This window comes from Leptonychotes weddellii, chromosome 9 (assembly GCF_054177405.1).
Source record: "Leptonychotes weddellii isolate Sample4059 chromosome 9, ASM5417740v2, whole genome shotgun sequence".
Classification (NCBI taxonomy): domain Eukaryota; kingdom Metazoa; phylum Chordata; class Mammalia; order Carnivora; family Phocidae; genus Leptonychotes; species Leptonychotes weddellii.
The window spans coordinates 7,961,299-7,981,106 of record NC_138377.1 but is presented as its reverse complement, the minus strand read 5'-3'; the positions used below and the strand labels follow the sequence as shown (position 1 = coordinate 7,981,106).

Below are 19,808 nucleotides of genomic sequence, written 5' to 3'. Positions count from 1 at the left end.
TCTAGAGACTGACTCGCGTATGACAAAGGACAGAATTTTTCTTTCTGAAAACTTTCTTTTTAAAATTTAAACTCTGTTTTTTATAGAGCATGACTGCATTTCTCAAACTTCTAGTTTAAATTGTCAAGTCTCGATCTCATAAAAGCGAAAAGCGCTACTTTCCTAGGGAGTCTGTCACACCTGGTGGACAACGTGAATTAATATTTCCATTTTATGGCAGGGGAAGGAAACAGGTCTTGCCCCTTTCTTAAAAGCCAGAGGGGCGGGCTTCTAAGGATCCCACTCGCGGGTGTTGGGTGATATTCAGAGAGCCTTTTCCACTCCAATAATCTAAGTCCTTCCAAGCCAACTGCAATCCATGGCAAATATTTAAAAAACAAAAAAATCAAAACAATTAAGGGATGCGGTAACTTTAACAGGGATAGGGGCATCTCAGGATTGTCAGAGTTTGTGGGATTTCTCTGGGCTCCTGGGTTCTACATGGGCTGCGATTCAGCAGTATAGCGATTTGGCAAGATCAGACGAGGCCATCTAGTTCTCGAACAGCAAGAAATACTTTCATGGACATCCTGGCATGTTTGCACTCCCTCTTCATGTCTGCTCTGATGCCATAAAACTGTAAAATCAGCTCAGTGAGCTTCTGAGTATTGTACCTGCAGGTGACATAGAATGAACGTGGGGTCAGGGGCGACCGCGTGAAGACCACACCCAGCATCACATCTCTCCCTCCCGCCTCTACCCCCACATGGTGTAAAAGGCAGCTGCCGGCTCATGACGTGGATCCGGCTTTAAACGGAAGCATTTTCTGGACCATGCCCCCCCAGCCCCCCACCCTCCCCCGTCCATCAATTTCCACTCTCCCTCCTGCTTATATTCAGTTTCCATGCATTTGCTCTGGAGCAGGGATCTCCTTGCATGATCTCAGACAATTACTACGGCCAGGAACCAAGGAGAGTTGGAGAAGAGCCACCCCCGTAAGACTGCATAATTAAAAAACAAAATATATATATATATATATATATATATAAACCCCATAAAACCTGGGAGGAAAGCCACCGACCTGGTTAACGTTCGGTTTCTTCTGTCATCCAGATCTGCTGCGTTCCTCAATTGAACATAGCTAAAATGATCCTACAGTGAAATTTATAAACAAAACCCCCGCAACCCAATTAGTAAAGATGAAATCTCTGAAACAGAAAATAAAATTTTGATTTTAAACATACAAAGCCGAGCATGCCGCGCTTTTCTCAACATTGCAAACATTTAGTTTCCCAAATCAAACTGCAAACTAATAATCTACAGTATTCTACCCTCTCCCCCAAACCCCGCCTAGTGAATCAGAGAGGCGCCACCACCCACCACCCGAATCGGGTTGCGGACCACGGTGCTTTGGGTCCCAACACACCCAGCGCTACTTAAGTAGCTGCTAATTTAAGTATTGCACTGTTGTCTTTGAGGGCGGTCTTTCTGGGTGTGTGCACCGGGGTGGGGTTGGGGGTGGGTCTTGGTGCATTTTTTTTTTACGACAAAGAGGCCTTCGGGCTTTATGATCATCACTTTATTTCTTTACATCCCCTACTGCCCAAATTGGACATCCAATTGGACTGTGCTTAACGACAAGGTTTGAATTTGCTTGTCTTCTATCCAAAAGTATATTTGTTGCACATCAGTAATTTCAAAGCTCTGGGCTGAGGAGGAGGAAGGATGGAAATGAATTGATTAGCAGGGGCCATGCAGAAGAAGAAGAAATTCGCATACTAACCGATTCCAAAGACCTGTTAGTATGTCGTCGAATGTAAATGCTGGAGTCACTGTGACTAGTCCTGAAAAACAAACACATTTTGAACTGGTTGCCACCAAGAGCCCTTGTGGCTCAGCTCTACATTCACCCCCATCCCGAGTCCTCCACATGCAGATCCAGGCAAGCTATGATTTCAGACCCAGCAATGGAAAGGAGAATTTTTATTCAGTATGCCCCGTTGGGTTGGGGTGTGCTTACAAATAATGGGATGGGTATTAGAGACACACTATGGCCTTGTCTACAAGGGAAAAAAAAAAAACTGAGAAAGAATTTTAAATAGAAAGCAGACCGCATATTTTTCAAAGTCTCAGGGTTTCAGGGAAGGAAGGGAGGTCCTTCTCCAAGCATCCCAAGATCTGGTAATCGCTGGAGGTCCTCTGCACGCTAATATCAGATCTGGGCTAACAATGGCTATCCAGACTCCTTTCTAGTGCTCCTTTCTGTGCACGATGCTGCTGTCTGTCTCTTGGGTGTGGCACCTCTTTTCCTTTCCTGCATGAGGAGGCTAATTTTCTGACCATACCTTTGAGGCTGATGGGGAACGTATCTCTGGTCATGTACTAAAGCTGGTTCACGTAGGGCTGAGGCAAAAATACCTGGGCTCCTGATTAACTGGCCACCTTAGCCACTTATTTTATGTCTCTGATCAGTTTTCCTCATCTGTAAAATGGGTCATCCTTCCTACCCCAACTACTTCATGGAGCTGTGGCGCTGGTGGTAAGAACAGTATACTTCAGGTCCCAAGGGCCCCATCTTGTTGCTCAACAGGAGAACTAGGTGTTGGGCGTCAGAGATAGTCATCTCCGTTTCCTTAAGGCAAACCTAACCATGCGGCATCTGGGGATCCAAGAAAAAGGCATCTAACCCAAGAGTTTATTCCCAGGGAATTCATCTTTGGCAGCCTTGGTATTCCTGCCCGCTGCTGTCCCGAAACTTCACCAACCTCTTCCTGTGCGTGTACTGGGCATGTTTCCAGCTAATAGGTATTGAGCATCTACTATGTGCCAGGCGCTGGGTGTGGCCCAGGGAAACATCAGTCCTTGCCCTCAGTCCAAAGCCTGGGCTAGTTTTCCTGGCGGGTATCACAGCTCAGAAACAAAACAGGGGCGCCTGGGTGGCTCAGCTGGTTAAGCGGCTGCCTTCGGCTCAGGTCATGATCCTGGAGTCCCAGGATCGAGTCCCGCATCGGGCTCCCTGCTCAGCGGGGAGTCTGCTTCTCCCTCTGACCCTCCCCTGTCTCATGCTCTCTCTCTCTATCTCATTCTCTCTCTCAAATAAATTAATAAAAAAAAATCTTAAAAAAAAAAAAAAAGAAACAAAACAAAATGCACCATAAAGGAAAAAGAGCCTCAGGCGTGTGGGACCCAACACTGTCCCAATTCACGGGAGTACCTGGGAGTACCTGGAGACGCAGGTAAGCCCCACCTGCTTATAGTACTTTCTAGTAAAAAGCACATCCGCATCAGGAAGGGCTCCTGTTCTTCTCCCACCCTCTCTTTCTCGGCGTACTTTCTTGTAGGCGGTTTTTGTGTTCTAGAACCATCTGTAGGAGACTTATCCAGGTTCCCCTCCTGAATCTCATTCTTTGAGATTGTGTGCCAGGCACTGGGCTCGGCGCTGAGGGCCCGGCTCCTCAGGAGCCCACCCACCGCAGCCTGAGAGAGCACTTCATTCATTTATTCATCCACCCGAAGAGTTTTTATTAAAGGCTGGCTGCGAGCCAGGGGTGGTGCTAAAAGTCAGGGCTGTGCCCTCCCTGCCTCCAGGGAGCTGCCTCACCAACTTGGGGGACAGCAAATGATAAAGACAGCCTTACACAAATGATCAGAGAAATGAACTGTTTTGAGAAATGCTGTGAAGAAAAGAGTAGGACTGTGAGAACATACAAAGGGGGATTAAAAATAGCCCAGAGGAATCTAAGAAGGTTGCCTGGAGGAAGTGGGAGTGGAGCTGAAACCCAGGGAACCAAGACAGGGAAGGGGCAGGGGACAGAGGGTCCTCAAAGGCAAAGGAGCTTGGGGGGCATTCAGGGATCTCAATGAAGGCCAAGGGGCTTGGCAGGCTAGGGAGGAGGGCAGAGGTGACCAAGAGTGGACATGGATGAGCCTGGAAAGGAGCCGCGAGAGGGGTGATGTTGCCCGCTCCCCGCAGATCCGTGTGCAGATCAGTCGGACGGGGAAAGTCAACCGGGCCTCCTTCCCACACACACCAAGATGATGCTCCCTTTTCAACATTTACCGGCTTTGTCTCATCTTCATTGGGACGGGTTTGGCGGGCATGGCCGGCTGGATGCAGCTGGCATCCAAGATGCTCGATCCCCCAACGCTCCCCCTGCTTCTCCCCGACCCCCTCACATCTGGCCAACGTGTCCTGTCTGCCTGCTGTTTGCTCAGGCTGTCCCTTCCACCCGGGTTGCCTTCTCTCCCGCTCCCAAATCCAAACCCTGTGATCCCTCCATGCGGAGCTCAAACAACACAGCGCGCCTTCCCTCCGCTTGCCCGAGCCCCTGGAGGCCGGGACTGTGCCCGCATCACCACTGTGGCTGAGCTCTTCCCAGAGTGACTGGTCACGGAGCACAGCCAGCTTAACGAAACGACCAGAGGCCCCTGTCTGGGCTGGGGTGGCCTGGGCACCTGCCTGCTAAGCCATGGATGTCTGCTGGACGGTCACAACCAGGTCTCTGCAGGGAGAGGGACTCTGGAGTCAAGGACAAAGTGGGCAGCAGTGTTCCATCGTGCCTTGCCCCTCACCTGGGCCCCCCCCAAAAGTCTCCTTTTGTCCCCTGTAGTACAGGTGCAGAAGCAGAGCAGAGGGGAGATGGAAAGCAGGACCTCCGCCAGCCCTTCCTCCAGGTCCCCCTGCACTGGCTTCTCCCCCCTCACTCCCCAAGTGCTGATCTCAACAATTTCCCTTTTGCAGCCGGTGTGGCCCACCGCAGGCAAGGAGGGGTCATGGGGAGAATGTGGGTCATGGGGTCTGACAGATCTGAGTCCGAGACCCCAGCTCTGCCGTCCCCCAGGCTGGGAGGCGCCCCCCGAGCCTCTGTGCCCACCGTCCTGATGCACAGTCCCTCCTACCTGCCTCGGGAGCTGCCGCGCGCATCAAAGAGGGAACGTACGGGAAACGCTTGAATGCATGAGGGCAGGTTAAACAGTGATCACTGTGGCGGTGACGGATGAGGAGGAGAAACCAGGATCTGCCATTCAGCAGCTAAATGTTCTCCCTGGGACAAATCTGGCTCACGCGGAGCCCTTGGGAGTGACAGAGCCGATGTGCACGACAAGCTTCCTGGACATCAGTTAAAGCCTGTCATCCTCCCCACTTCCTCCTCCTCTGAGATAGATCAACCATCCTTACTCCCTTGGACCCTGGCTCATGGGTGAAGCCGCATTATTAATGCCCAGCTTCTGTGTGTCGGTGATGACAGATCATACGTAGCACATTCCTTCGAATTCGGTGAGCTGCTCGTAAATGGCTGGGCGTGCTCTCGACCCAGTGGCTGTCGGGGGGCTGGGGCGGCCGCAGAGCTTCCGAGTCTGTAATGTTCCACGCCCAACACCTACCCTGCTTCTGCTGCCCACTTCCAGCTCCCGCCCAAAGGTCCTCGGAGTGGGGAGAAGGCAGGCCTCATGTCCTTCTAGCTCTCGGTGTATGGCGGGTCTGGGCAGGGAGGGGGAGCTCAGGTGTAGAGGAGGAGGATGAATCTGTTTCTGATTCTGGCAAATGACCCATTGGCCAGATAAATTTTGTACGAACCTGTTTCCCTTGCTGTCCGGTTCCACTCCTCTGTATACCCCCTGCCCCAAATCAGAAACCAAGAATGGTATGAGTTCAGGGAGTAACTCTCTAGCTCGGTCCCTAGGGTAAGAAGATAGTAACAAAATACCTGGAGAGGACTTTGTGGTCACCAGTGTCTTCTTCTAGGTCATCTGAGGATCGGATGGTGCCGGGTGCTATAAATATTGAACTTCCTACGTGGTCCACATGCTTCCTTTTCTCCTTTTTTTTACTGCTGATTGATTCTCCCATTACCTTTTCTTCTGAAGAGTTTGCTAAGTTTCCCAAGTTTCCGAATTCCTGGGACTTAAGGACAAGACAACCGAATACAAGTCAGCATTTCATGCTGCGAGGCCCAGTGCGTGATGCCCCCCAGCAGCGCTCCACTCCACCCGCAGTCCAGGAAGCTAGGGCATCCCCTCCAGTTCTGCCCCTCCTGGGGAGTCCTTCCAGCACGGCCTGCCGTGGAAGACAAGCCCACCCGCACTCGGGCTCCCTGGGCAGAGTGCAAATGCCACAGACTGTAAAAACAGCATGGGTTTCAGAGTCACTGAGATCTGCTTTCAAAGCCTGGCTGTGTTAGTTACCTTACCCAACCGACTTTATTTCTCAAACCCTCTCCTTGTCTGTCCAATGGGTATAATAATCATCGGTCTTTTCTCACTACTCCACAGTGTTTCCCATGAAGGATGCCCTGTACAGTGGGCAATGGTGGGACCCTTCACACAACCATCATCCAGTTTAAACAGAGGAGTGAATCCTGGAAGCCAGGTGGGCCACCAGGTGCAAAGGGAGCCCCTGAGCTGGGAGAGGTACCCACATATGCAAACCTTTTGCTTTGGGATGACAGCTTCACTGTACTTTGGTGGCTCACAGGGCAACATATCTAGCTAGCATTTACTTGATGAGGAAGATTCTTGGACCACTGTCCACACCGGGCACTGTGAAGCCCACTGGCAATACTCCCAAGTGAAATTAAGAAGCCGAGAAGCAGGGGCGCCTGGGTGGCTCAGTCTTTAAGCGTCTGCCTTCGGCTCAGGTCATGATCTCAGGGTCTCTGCTCCGAGGGAAGCCTGCTTCTCCCTCTCCCACTCCCCCTGCTTGTGTTCCCTCTCTCGCTGTGTCTCTCTCTGTCAAATAAATAAATAAAATCTTAAAAAAAAAAAAAGAAGCCAAGAAGCATGGGGATTGTTGGAGCCACCTCTCAAGAGTCCCTTCAGGGGCTGAAAGACACCTGCTCAACAGGTGTCGGAATGTGAGGATTAGAGCGGCCAGTCCCATGCACCCCAGGAGAACAAAGGTCCTTGCAGGAACTAAAAATGCTCCTAGCAATTTGAAATGCCAGTCCTTCCCCCGTCATCCATGGGCCAATGCTACCTTTTCTGAAACGTGAAAAGAGAAGAGGACTTGTTTTTAAAGACTAGAAGAAGAAACGTTCCATGTTCTAGTCTTGTTGGAAGACTTTCCTTTCCGTTTCTTTTCTTTACGTTTTTTTAAAGGAGGGCCAGGTATCGGAGAAATGTTCCCGTATCGTCTTGTCTGCCAGGAGGCAAAACTCCGAGACCTCACCTGTCATCCTGGGCCACAAGCCAGCCCCCCGCTCACCCACAGGGCTACCAGGGCTACACGTGGGGGCTGATGACCAGGTGTGCTTGGGAGTGGGGGGTGCCTGCTCATTGGATGGGTGAGAGCCGGGGGAGGCAGGTCGGAGCCCAGAGATGCACATGGTGGGACACTCTACCCAGGAATGGAAGCTCTGCCCCCAAGGGCTCATGCTTAGCTCGGTGTAAGGTAGATTCAAATCTACATCTCCCAATTCCATTCCCAGCCCAGGACTCATCCAGCCACACCCCAGAGGCTGGGCACACAAACCCACACCACCTGCTTGTGGCAAATGACTTTTCTCTTTGTAAAGCAGAGGAGAATAAAGTGACACATCTGCATTTCTGCAGGGAGCATTCAGTCTGCCCCAGGGAGAGGAAGTGAGCTGCTAATAAGCCATTTTAAATAGTACAGATGGGCAGAGATGCAACTTAGTCTTTCTTCCTATTACCTACTCAGTCCCCTTTCTTTTGTCCTAAAAGATCTTCTGTCCCTTAACAGTGCTGAGAATTGCTGTGGCTGTTGTCATGGTCCCCCAACCTGGGGACCCCAAGACGTGATCTGAGGGCCATATCTACCCCGTTGGGTCTTGGGGTCCCCTGCTGGAAGAGCCTGTTTGGCTGGGCTGGCTTCTAGCAAGTCGGTAGACAGCAGGTGGGAGGGGGCGGTGGCCCGGGACTGGGTTTTTCTTTCTGGGGGCAAAAGGGGCAGATGGCCAGCGGGTCATGGCACCTGCAAAGCTACCCCACCCTCTTCTCCATCCAAAGATGGACAGAGCATTGGTCCTGCCACACTGACTTCTAGGCCGCCACTGTCTGAGAATTCTGCTCCACCCAGTGCGTTCTCTGGGGTCGGCGAACCCATCAGACCAAGCCACCACTTCCGGCCTATCTAAATCCTACATGTCTTTTTTTTTTTTTTTTTTTTTAAGATTTTATTTATTTATTTGAGAGAGAGAGAAAGAGAGAACAAGCAGGCAGAGAGGGAGAGGAAGAGGAAGAAGCAGACTCACTGCTGAGCAGGGAGCCCAATGCGGGGCGTGATCCCAGGACCCCAGCTGGGATCATGACCTGAGCTGGAGGCAGACACTTAACCGACTGAGCCACCCAGGAGCCCCTAAATCCTACATGTCTTTTAAGGCTACTGAGAGTGTCCCTTGCTCTTGCAGCCCTCCAGGTGCAAGGATTTCTCATTGCCCTGAGCACCTTCAGCCCCTCCCTCAGGCTTGACACTCCCCTGCTGTGAGCCAGAGCATCCTCTTGATCTTGGTGTTTGACTTTACTCTAAGGTGTTCACCTTACACCCCCAAGCCATCATGCAATCCAGCCAACTTTGTTTCTCCACCGCAAGCCTTGCCAGGCTGCTCTCCAGAGTCCGAAGATTCATACACAAATAAATGCTCACTCTTCTGCTGGGAGGGAAAATCACAACCCACCACACCAGGCTAGTGGAAGGGTAGAGAGCTGTCACGTGTGACGGTGGGCTATCAAGGAGAAAGCAACTGTTCTGCCTGGGGAGATGCTGGGAAGGCTCCTGGGAGGACGTGTCATTGGCACTGGGCTTTGCAGGGGCGTCAGCGTTTGCCAAGTGAAGCACGAGGCGGGTGGAGCAGAATGTGGCATGCCAGAGAACCAGGAGGAAGCTGGCTTGGCTGGAGGGGAGCGAAGGAGGAGGTCGAGCTGCTGGGCCAGGCAGACGGGAACACCAAGTGGTGGCTAAGTGTGCGCCCGGCTGCTAGAACTCAGAAGTGCGTGTCCCCCACTTCTAAGCACAGGAGCCAGATAACTGTATCAACAGGCAACCTTCAAAAATCAAGGCCAGAGTCAAATGTGAGCTCATTGGTTTGCTCAGGCTGCTGCAGGAGGCGGGGCTAAGACTCGCAGAGTGTGCACGAGATGTAGCTACGAGTAGCACGGACAGTGATTACTGCTACTACTACCCCGGCCCTCAAACATGACCTCATTCCATCCTCTTGGCCCCCTTGTGGGGAGGGCCAGGGCTGCGGGAGGCAGGGAGGCACCCGAGGTACAAAATTTCAGGAGTGCCGAAGGGTGCCAGCCCTGTCCTTGCCCGAACCCGAGTGAGTGCCGCCTTAAATTCTGGCCCCGGGCTGCCTGTGAGGGAAGCTTCTGCTTCCCTATTTTATGGAGGGAGAAGAGCAGCATCCCCGTGCAGGGCCCAGGGTTCCCAAACCCACGATCAAGTACCTGCTGGCTCTCCACAGAGGAACTGTCTTCGGCCTCTCCTTGCTGGTTGTCCTCTGGTGGGGACGGGTCAGCGGGTTCCGAGGTCGGTCTGGCATTCTCCGCACGCCCCTCGGAACAAGGCGCCGCAGGGTCGCTGGCCTCGGGGACGTCCTCGCCCAGCCCCGAGAAGCTGCAGGTGCTCCAAGACACCTTGACCTCCTCGGCTTCGTCCCTGGCCCCCACATCACACAGATAGCCCTCCGGCTCCTCAAGATCCAGGGCTTCGTTTTTCAAATCCTCTGCGCCCTCCGCATAAGCCTCCAAAACCGCAGCCAGGGGCACCTCGTAGTGCGGGTAGTAGAATAGGTCGTGGGGAATGACAGAGACCTTGGACAACGGCGGGGAGGGCCTGAAGTCCAGGCCCTCCTCACTGCGACTGCGCAGGGTCTCCAGGCTGACGCTGTTGCTCGGCGGTTCGGAGGGCACCTCTCCTTCCGGCCCCTGTGGCCCCGCAGGCTCCCCTTTGTCCTCGCCCCTACGGCGGCGCTCGGACTTACGCTTGGGCTTCTCGTACACCTCTGGCTTCTTATCCGCAGGCGCCTGCCCTGGAGCCAGGGAATAGCCGTGGTCTTCTTGCCTGGGGTCCTTGTGAGGTTCAAGCTTGTTGGGCCTCTCTGGGGACTCATCCGAATCTTTCCTCTGGTGCGCCGATTTACTTCTCCTCTTCCCCGGTTTCTCAGCTTGATCCTCCAAAACCTCATCCTCCACTGGTTTTTTCTCATGAGGCGAAGGAACCTCCTTGAAAGTCTGGCTGGCCGAGGCAAAATCGATTAGGTCGTTGCTAAATTTAGAGGCCTTTAAAGGAATGCCTTCAAAATAGTCTTCCTTACCCATAGCTTCTACGGTCAGCAGCTCGACCTTGATCTCCAAGGAATCGGCCATAACAGTGTTGTCCCCGAGATGTGAAAGGGGACGACTCTCCTCCCCGGGGCTGGCTGCACCCTCCGGCTCCCCGTTCCAGGAAGGAGAACCCTGGGCAGTCTGTGAATGATTGATCTTACCTTCCACCAAAGAGATGTCACCTGGGGACTCATCAGAGGCTGCTTCTGAAATCTTTGGAGCCTCCTGTTTCGGCTTTTCCTCGGCAGTCTCAATTGCCAGGATGTACCCACCCTGCTTCAGCAATGAGTCCTTTGTCCCTCTCGGGCTCCCTTCAAAGCGAAGGTCTTGGCTGTAGAAAGGGTCCTTACTGCAGGAACCGTCCTTGTAGGTGTCAGCCTCAAAGTGCACAGTTTTCTTGACTGGCAAAGAGTTGGACCTCCGGCTGTCCGTTTTGGATGATAAAATGGAAGATTCTGGAGATGGGTCGTTGGCGCTGCTGGCCTTACCTGGGACCCCTTGGAGGGCCTGGTCGACGATCTGGTGCGTGAATTCAGTGGAGCTGTCTGACAGTGCATAGCTGGACACACCACTGGGGAAGCATTCTTTCATACTCTCGGGCTTGTCACAGACAAAGACTTTGGAGGGTGGTGGTTGGCTGGCTTCATGGTTAATGGTGTAGGCCCGCTCCCCGTTTTCAGTCAGAAGGAAGACTGTGCTCTCCTGTTCAGAAGGAGTTTCTTTGATGCGGACAAAGGTGGATTCGATAGGGGCTTCTTTATCGGAATCCACGAAATCCTCCTGCAAAGAAACATAGGGCAACACAAAATCAGAGGAGTGTTGAAGTACGATGTATATTCCCCTCTCATAAACCAAAAACCAGTGTGGAAAAAGCCACTTCAGAACTAATGCAAAGTGTTCTAATTAAGAGATACAGATGGTTGCTCCTGCTGAAATGTGAAAACACCAGATAAATTAAAAATGTGTTTTTAAAAGCTATGGATGCAAAGAAATCTCAATGAACTGAACTCTAGAGAATGATGAGCCCTTCCTAAGTGAGTGTCAGCTACTTCAGACTGGCAGGCCATTGCCTAGTCTGAGTATGGATAGGAGAGCGAACCTACCCAAGCTAAAGAAAGATTAGCCGAATCTTTATTGATTGCATGGGCAAGTGTGAGAGGTTAAATATGGAAGGGCCCCAAATGCAAAACCAGTTGTCTTCATATACTAATTCTCCCACACTGGGACTTCTGTTAAGTAAGAGCAGCTGAGAGCAGGGCCGAAAAGCAGAGAGCAATCTTGGTGGTATTGCAATGCTAGGCTCCCAGTGTACTGGTGGAGAGAGTCAACTGACCTCATCCTAAAATCATTTGAAACGAGGCGGTTGACATTAAATAAAACTGCAGTGCAGCTGTTATCGACTCCTGGGAAGGTCAAAACAATCAGCTCCTCAATCAGGTCCTAGTTTGGAAAAAGGCTACATTCTCTGGGATAAAAATATTGGCTATCTCAATCTCTACTATCCTTTCATATACCAGGTCTGGCATAAAATAAAACATTTTAAGACATAGAGAAGCAGGAAAATGAGACCCATAATCAAGAGAAACAACAATCATTAGAAGTAGACTCAAATATGACCCAGGGTTAGCACTAGCAAATAAAAGACTACAAAAGTAACCAAGACTATAAGAAATACAAAGGTAGCTTTCCAGGCTGAAGGGAAATGGCCACAGACAGAAGCATGGATCTGAAGGAGGGAATGAAAAGTACCCCAAATGGTAAATATATGGGCAATATAAAAGATTATTTAAAAACTTTTCTTAAAAAGTCTCCTGACTATTTAAAGCAATAATAATAACAAAGCACTGGAGGTTAAAACACATATAGAAGTAAAATAAATGACAATAATAGCACAAAGGAACAGAGAAGAGAATGGAATTACGTTGTTACATACATAAAAATGCATACACTATGCATTTTACTTAAAGCAGTATAACAAATCAAGGTAGACTAAAGTAGGTTCAAGATGAATATTATAATCCCTATTTGAAGCTACTGCAAAGATAAAACAAGGAGATGTGTCCAAAAAGCCAATGGAGGAGATAAAATGGAAATAAAAATAATCAATAACCAAAAAAAAAAAAAAAAAGGAAGGAAGGAAGGACAAAGGATCACAGAACAGATAGGACCAATGAAAAACAAAAATCAGGATGGTAGATTAAATCTATGTCAATAGTTGAGAAATACACTAATAAGATGATGCACTAATTCTTGTCAGAATGGATAAAAAACAAGACCTAACTGTATACTGTTTACAAGAGACTTTCTTTAAATATAAGCACACATACCCTGGAAGGAAAAGATGGAAAAAGATACATCATGTAAACACTAATCATAAGAAAGCTGGTATGGTCATATTCCTATCAGACAAAGTATACTTTGAGACAAAGACTGAAACTGCAGAAAAATACAACGATTGAGACATCGGGAAGATATGACAATCCTAAATGTGTATGCATTTATAGCATAGCGTCAACATCAGAAAGTGAAAACTAACAGAACTAAGAGGAGAAACACATCCACAACCACTAAGTTGGAGATTTTTAACATTTTCCCCTCACACTAAATGATAGGGAAAGTAGAAAAAAAATCAGTAGGTGTACAGAATACTAGAAGAGCATATTAACCAACTCGATCTAATCAGTATTTTAAAAATGTCAATTCTTTCACTGCCTAAGACACATTCTTTGCAAGTGTATGCGATCCATTTACCCAAATAAAACCATATGTTGGGCCATAAAGCTAGGCACGGTGCTGGCACATGGCTGACCAGGGCTTACCAAAGGTTTAGTAAAATGAACTAAATTCAGCTGAATTGTTAAGAACAGTTGAGTGGGTGTCTAGATTAGCTGGGACTTCCCATCTGTATTTCCTTGAGGAGGTATATGGTCAGTTCTGCAGCGATGCACTGTGTTCTGTGATTCAGGACCACTGTTTCCAGGTAGCCTATCTCATTCAATCTCTCTCCTCCCAGCCCCAGTCTCTGACCCCAGCGCTGGGGAGGTCCAAGTGTCAGATCTGCCGAATCCTGGTTATGACCTTGACTCACTCAGATACCGTAAGATTCCGTTGATTTCAAACTCTGCCTACAGCTTAAGAGCTCAGGGCTAAAAAAGGCCCTTGTGCTTAGTGTCTCAGAATTTAGTGATGGGCAGAGAAAACTGAATTACAAAACAATCATAATCACCACCCTTTGCTGAGCATCAACTGTCGTGGCAGGCAGAAGACTGGATACTTGACATCATCGATTTATTCTTCACACAACACTGAAATGTGGGCAGTATTTCCATTTCACAGATAATACATACCAGAGATGTTAAGTAAGCAGCTCAGGGTCACACAGCTTTAAGTGGCAGAACTGCCATTCCAGCCCAGAGAATTCTGCTTTTAAAGCACCCTGGGAAGTGATCTCTGGTGTAGGGACAGACAGGAAACACACACACACACACACACAGGAAGGGAATAGAATGAAAATGAAAGCCACAGCATAGGAGGACCCCATCTGGCTCTTCAGAGCCACACAGAATGGGGCCTCAGTTTCAGCCACATGTTGTAAGGGATCTAAGAGCCAGAACTGAGGAGTCACAGAGACTTGGGGTCTTAAGCTTCTCTGACCGTCCGTATCTTCATCTATAACACAAGGATAATGACGTGGAGCCATGTTGTCCTGGAGGGGCAGTCAGCCTGGAGATACACAGGGCGCTTACCTGACCAGCCTCCAGCTCCAAGGGCAGCTCCTCTCCCCCTGTGAGCATTAGCTCTTCATGCTAATTTTGCTTCTGTCTAGTACTTACCACTATCTGAACGTCTAGAATGTGTTTGCTCACTTGTTAACTGTTTTGTCTATTAGAACAAAGCTCTATGAGGTCAGGGACCTCATCCATCCAGCTTACTGCTGAGTCCCCCTGAGCAAGTGGCAGGTGTTTGGTAAATTACCAATGAATTCAATAGAGATCTACTGTTACATTGTTGCTATCACTATTATCATCTCAAGGTTGGGCACGGGGTGGGTGCAAGTTCAGTGGAGCCGTGACAACTTCTGAAAAGTCTGATTCTGCTCCAAGTACAGTCTGGGATTCTGAAAATAAGAGGGCGAGCTTCTGAACAGTCACTGTCTTTTATCATTTTGCACACTTTGATAAAATCTGGTAAACTGCCCAAATGTTCCATTGGACCCTAGAGGATCAGGTAGCCCATCCATATGACAAGCGAGCATCTTTGACAATCTCAGTGAAGTCTGGTATGGGAAAATATTTGCAAGAGATATGGCTGGCCAACTTGCCATCCTGCTTTTAAATGTAAAGAACCTTATCTATGATTCTGAAATTAAAATGTGCCAAGGCAATGCTCAAGGGATCTGAGATCTGGTTTTGATTATTACTGCGTGTTGCACGGAGCAACACGGCCCGAACCCCAGCTTTGTGTGATGGTTGGCAGATGGAAATGTACACTTTCTGCATTAAAGGTAAGGGAAACAAACATACGGCTTCCAACTCCGGGAAATGTTCCAGAAACTGTGCCACATAAGTCACGATAGACTGCTCATCTGGCGTGTCAACCATGATGTCTGTCAAGAGAGACACGGGAGTTAGAAGGATGAGGAACACGCGATTTTTAAACAGGTCAAGGGCTGCTTGATGGTGAAGAGTCCCACAGACCTTTGATGTTTTTTCTCTTTGTTTTGTATTTGAGGAAATTTAGACCCAGAGGGGATGAATCACTTGACTACAGTCTCACATCTGGCTGATGAAGAGTGGAGCTGGGATGCAGAATCCAGAATTCCTCATTCCCAAGGCTGTTCATTATTCCCTGCTGAATACCCTTCCACCCCCCCCATCCCCCAGGAGCAGCCAGCTCACTGCCGGCCCCATCAGCTAGTCTGCTGATCAGGACCCTTCTTCACTGCTGGAGGGAGTCCCATATCAGCCCAAGCCACGTGGAAAGCAATCGGACAGATAGCCAAGCACCTTAAAAACGTGTGCACTTTCCCACTCTGGTATTCCACGGATGGCCTCTGGTCCCGGAGGACATCATGTGGGATGTACACTGAGCTTTCCAGTAAGATGGCCACTGCATGTTGTATATAAACGTGACTGTTTCCAAAACAACCTCGGTGTCCACCAGGGGTAGGAGACCTAAGGGAATTTTGGTATGCCCATGAGATGGGCCATTGTGCAGCCATTAAAAATATGTAACAAAGACATGAGAGCAACAGGCTCAGTGCTGCTGTCGTAATTACAATGCTAAGTCAAAAAAGCAAAAGACAGACAGGAGATGGGGAAGAAGAGCACAGGTATCACGATGGGCACTGAGCAGTGTACAGGATTGCCAATCACTAGATCGTACACCTGAAACTAATACGACACTGTATAGTAACCATACTGGAATTAAAATAAAAAACTTAATTGGGGCTCCTGGGTGGCTCAGTCGTTAAGCATCTGCCTTCGGCTCAGGTCATGATCCCGGGGTCCTGGGATCGAGCCCTGCATCAGGCTCCCTGCTCTGCACTCCCCCTGCTTGTGTTCCCACTCTCACTGTGTCTCTCTCTGTCAAATAACTAAAATCTTTAAAAAACTAAAATAAAATAAAAAACTTAATTAAAAAAAGTAAAATACAAAACCACAGCTGACCCTTGAGCGACGTGGGTTTGAACTGGGCAGGTCCACTCACACGATTTTTTTTTTTTTTCCAAAAAATACGGTACAGTCCTGTAAGTGTATTTTCTCTTCCTTATGTTTTTCTTATTAATGTTTTTGTTTCTCTTACTTTACTGTAAGAACACAGTGTATAATACATATAACATACACACAGAATGTGTTAATTAACTTCATGTTACCGGTAAGGCTTCTAGTCAAAAGTAGGCTACTGGTAGTTAAGTTTCTAGGGGGGGCAGAAGTTATACGTGGATTTCCAAGTGCGGTGGGCGGTCAGCACCCCTAACCCCTGCGTTGCTCAAGGGTCAACTATATAGGTGCACCAATGATCTCAATGACGTAAAAAAACTGTCATGAGATGCATAGACAAATACTAAGCGGTAGGGATATAGGAAATATAAACATGTCTCCATTAGATTTTTCTGTATTTTCCAAATTTTTCTACATGCACAGCATGTTCCCCATGTCACCAAAATTATTAACAAGCAAGCAAGAGAAAGAGAGAGAATGAGCGCTACCTTCCGGCTCCAGGAGCCTGGGGATGTGAAGGGCCTCGTGCGCGATGCTGAAAGCCTTCTCTAGGTTCTCCCGCATGGAGTCTTCCAGGGCCTGCTTCATGTCCACCAGGCTGGGGTCGATGGCCTTGATCACGGCCAGGAAGGCCATCCCACTTCTCCAGCTGCCCGCAAAGTCCTGCACCGCCACGCCATACCTGCAGCAAAGTGGCCACGGCGGCCACGCCGCGGGTCAGGAAGCGCACGCCCCTCCCCAGGGAGGAGCCCATGCGCGGCAGGCTTGCTGGCCCTGAGCTGCCGACTCGCAAGGCCCCGGGTTCCGGGAGAGCGGTGCCAAACCACCCAGATCTCCATTTCCAAAGAAACAGAATAATATCAGAATAATCTAGAATCATAGAACAGAAAGGTGTAATTCGCGCCCAGAGGCAGAATAGGAGCTTATGCTCCCAGATTCCCAGACACACAAAGGAGCGACTCTCCACACCGTGCACGTCGCAGTGAGGGTCAAAACCCAAGGTCACATCCTGGCCGGCCCTTATGCGTTCCCAGGGCTGCGGCCCCGCTGAGGCAAGCCCCATGTCTTCTCTGGCCCTCAAGCTCCTCAGTTGTACAATGAGGACTGTCTCACTACGACCTCTTGGTGGCTATTGGGGGGAAGTGTTAGGTTTTGCCCACGTGCACACACAAGCCACCAACTAAGTGGCCACCAATGTCATTATTCATATCAATAACCTTAACAATTTACAAGTGAGGGACAAAGATACACAATCCTGCCAGGCACTAATTTCCTTTAGGATCCTTCCCCAGAGACGTCACCCATCTTCCAACTGTGGTCGCTGACCTCCCTGAAAAGACAGTTTTATTTAGAAATCGCTTGAGATTCCTCAGAAGCTGGAAAAGCAGGTGCGGAGACCTCCGATACCTTTGTCCAGCTTCCCTCACGCCTCCTCTGTCAGCTGAGCATTTCGCCAAAAGCAGGACCCTGACATTGGTGGGTGACTACTGAGCCACAGACCTCGTCCGGATTTCTCCACTGGCATTCCCGTGGGGGTGGTGTAGGGTACCACGCCACTCGGTCAAGTACAGACCTGCAGCCGCCGCCACGAGGGAGATACTGAATCGGTCCACCATCCCCCGGACACGTCTTCTGCTTGACGGTTGCCCTACCTCCTGGCACTGAGCTCTCTTTCGGTTGATTTATTTTTAAACCACACCTGAGGGGTGTTTACGTTCATCAACTCTATCATGCTCGACCCTTTGGTCCAAACCCAAAGAGCCAACTCTCTCTCCTCTTCTTTTATCTTTCATTTCCATAGAGCAGGGAGAAGGGACCCGATGAGTAAGTGCTTATTAAGTGCTGGGACCGTGCAAGGCGCTTTCACGAGCTTGCTTCACTTAATCCTGACTGTCCCGGAAGGCAGCCAAGAATAAGTTACCATCCTGTGATGTGCCGGGAAGGCTCCCCGTCTGTGCGCTGCAGAGCTGGGTGGCCCCGCGGTGGTGTGGCTCTTATCACACGTGGCCTAACTTTCCAGCCATCCCGGCCCACGGCCCACGGCCCACAGGTCCCAGGGGCTGTCATCTGGCTGCCAGTAAAAGACCTGACACAAAATTGCAGAGAGCCCTGGCCTGCCAGCATGGACTCACCCAGCAGCCCGGGACTTTTGCTCTGAGTCACCTATCTCCGTTTTGGAAAGGCTTGACCTAACTGAGCACGCTACAGCCTTTATTGTTCCTAGTGTTTAAGTGGGTACAGACTCTGAAAGATCCCCTGAAGCTTGCCAATGAATATGTACCTGTTAGGAGGATCCAAGCCCCTTTGATTTGTATTCCAATCTTCCTATCGGTTTTCTGCAAACCAAACATTCTGCAAACACAGCTCTGCGTGTGCAGAGACTGAAAATGTACAGCGTTGTCTGCTCTCAGAGCCTCTAGGGAGCGACAGGCGCATAACTTAATACATGCTGGTGCCCCCTTCTTCTGCCCCACCCCACCCAGGGAAGCCCCCCGCCTGACAACAGCATGTCGTGGGGGGTAGGGACAGGGCGCGATGGCTTACTTCCTTGTCTTCCTCTGCACCCATGACAGCAGGGTCCGGATAGCCTTCCTCTGATCTTTCACGGATACCGCCAGGCTCCTCTCTGTGGTGGGCGTGGGCGGGAAGGAAGAGTCTGAGTCCGTGCCCCCCGAGCCAGGTGACAGGCTGGAAGATGGAGACTTTCTGCTGAGATTGCCCGTGAGCTCCTTAATCTGGAGGGAAAACGGCATTTCAGGCCCCGGAGAGAGTCCCAGGGCAAACCCTTCTCGGACCCCAGGCCACAAGGAGCCTGGCTGGAGGGACCAGCTCATGCACAATTGGTTCTCTACATAAGGAGAAGCCGCTTCCTAAAGTACCCATGATGGCCAGACTGTTTTATGTGGCTTGCGGTGCATGCAGACACTTCCCAGGGAAGCTCATCTCTTCCTAGAGTCTCTCTCTTGGTACTTTGGCCATGCATGCCTGCAAGGTCTTCCTGACCTGCTTCCGCTTACCCCTTTCCCCTCATGGCCTATCAGCCCTAGGATGCATGATACTGTTTCGAGCCCCATGCCTATGTTCATCCCGGTCCTGCTGCCTAGATGTTCCTTTCCTCCATCACCAAATTCCTGGCTACTCTAAATAGGGCCCCTATCATGCAACTCTTGCAAGAAATACAGAACCCCAGGCTATTCCCCAGACCTACAGAATCAGAATCTGCATTTCAACACCTTCTCCAGGCCATCTGTATAAACAGCAAAGTCTAACGTACTCCTACTCATCCTTCAAAACCCAGCTCTGGCATCACTTCCTCCAGAAAGTTTTCCTCACTCCCTTCCCACTCTGAGACAGTTGCTCCTGCTCAGCATTCTAACAACACTCTGCTCATACCTTGATCAGAACCTGCACCACACGGCTCTATAACATGGGACTGCCTTGTCTGAGGTTCCAGAGTGTCATGAGGGCAGGACTTTGTGTGTGCAGAGCCTGGCACATAGGAGAAACTCGATAGACATTTACTGAATGAATGAATGAAGATCGGGGGTAGATTTAAGGCCTTGACTTTGGACACATTTTCAGGATGTTTCTAGCATTGATCGGAGAGCTTAGTAAGAGACATTAGTAACTGAAGCCTGTATGTAACACTGTACAGTTGACAAAGGGCTTTCCCACATAGCTGACCACTGTTCCCATTTCACAGATGTGGAAACTGAGGCTCAGAGAGACAGTGTTTGTTTCTTTAAGTTCAAGGCTCACACGGAACTGGGTCCGTAAACCTTGTTTGTGCACATTCCTCTCAGCAACACAAGCATTGAG

General features: G+C 49.8%; 1 protein-coding gene across 3 annotated transcripts in view; it reads right to left on the bottom strand.

Annotated features, from left to right (window-relative positions):
• CLMN (calmin) overlaps nt 1-19,808 on the bottom strand; it is a 109,377-nt gene that overhangs the window by 8,172 nt on the left and 81,397 nt on the right. For 2 of the 3 annotated variants that reach the window (XM_081829989.1, XM_081829991.1), the window contains exons 6-12: nt 18,534-18,724; nt 16,478-16,671; nt 14,790-14,872; nt 9,388-11,046; nt 5,688-5,884; nt 1,763-1,823; nt 1,061-1,131 (exon numbers count right to left, since the gene is read on the bottom strand). In XM_081829989.1, coding sequence (XP_081686115.1) covers nt 1,061-1,131; nt 1,763-1,823; nt 5,688-5,884; nt 9,388-11,046; nt 14,790-14,872; nt 16,478-16,671; nt 18,534-18,724 — 2,456 coding nt within the window. Of the gene's footprint in view, nt 1-43; nt 654-1,060; nt 1,132-1,762; nt 1,824-5,687; nt 5,885-9,387; nt 11,047-14,789; nt 14,873-16,477; nt 16,672-18,533; nt 18,725-19,808 lie in introns of those variants that run through there. The other variant, XM_081829990.1, reaches the window with a different exon arrangement.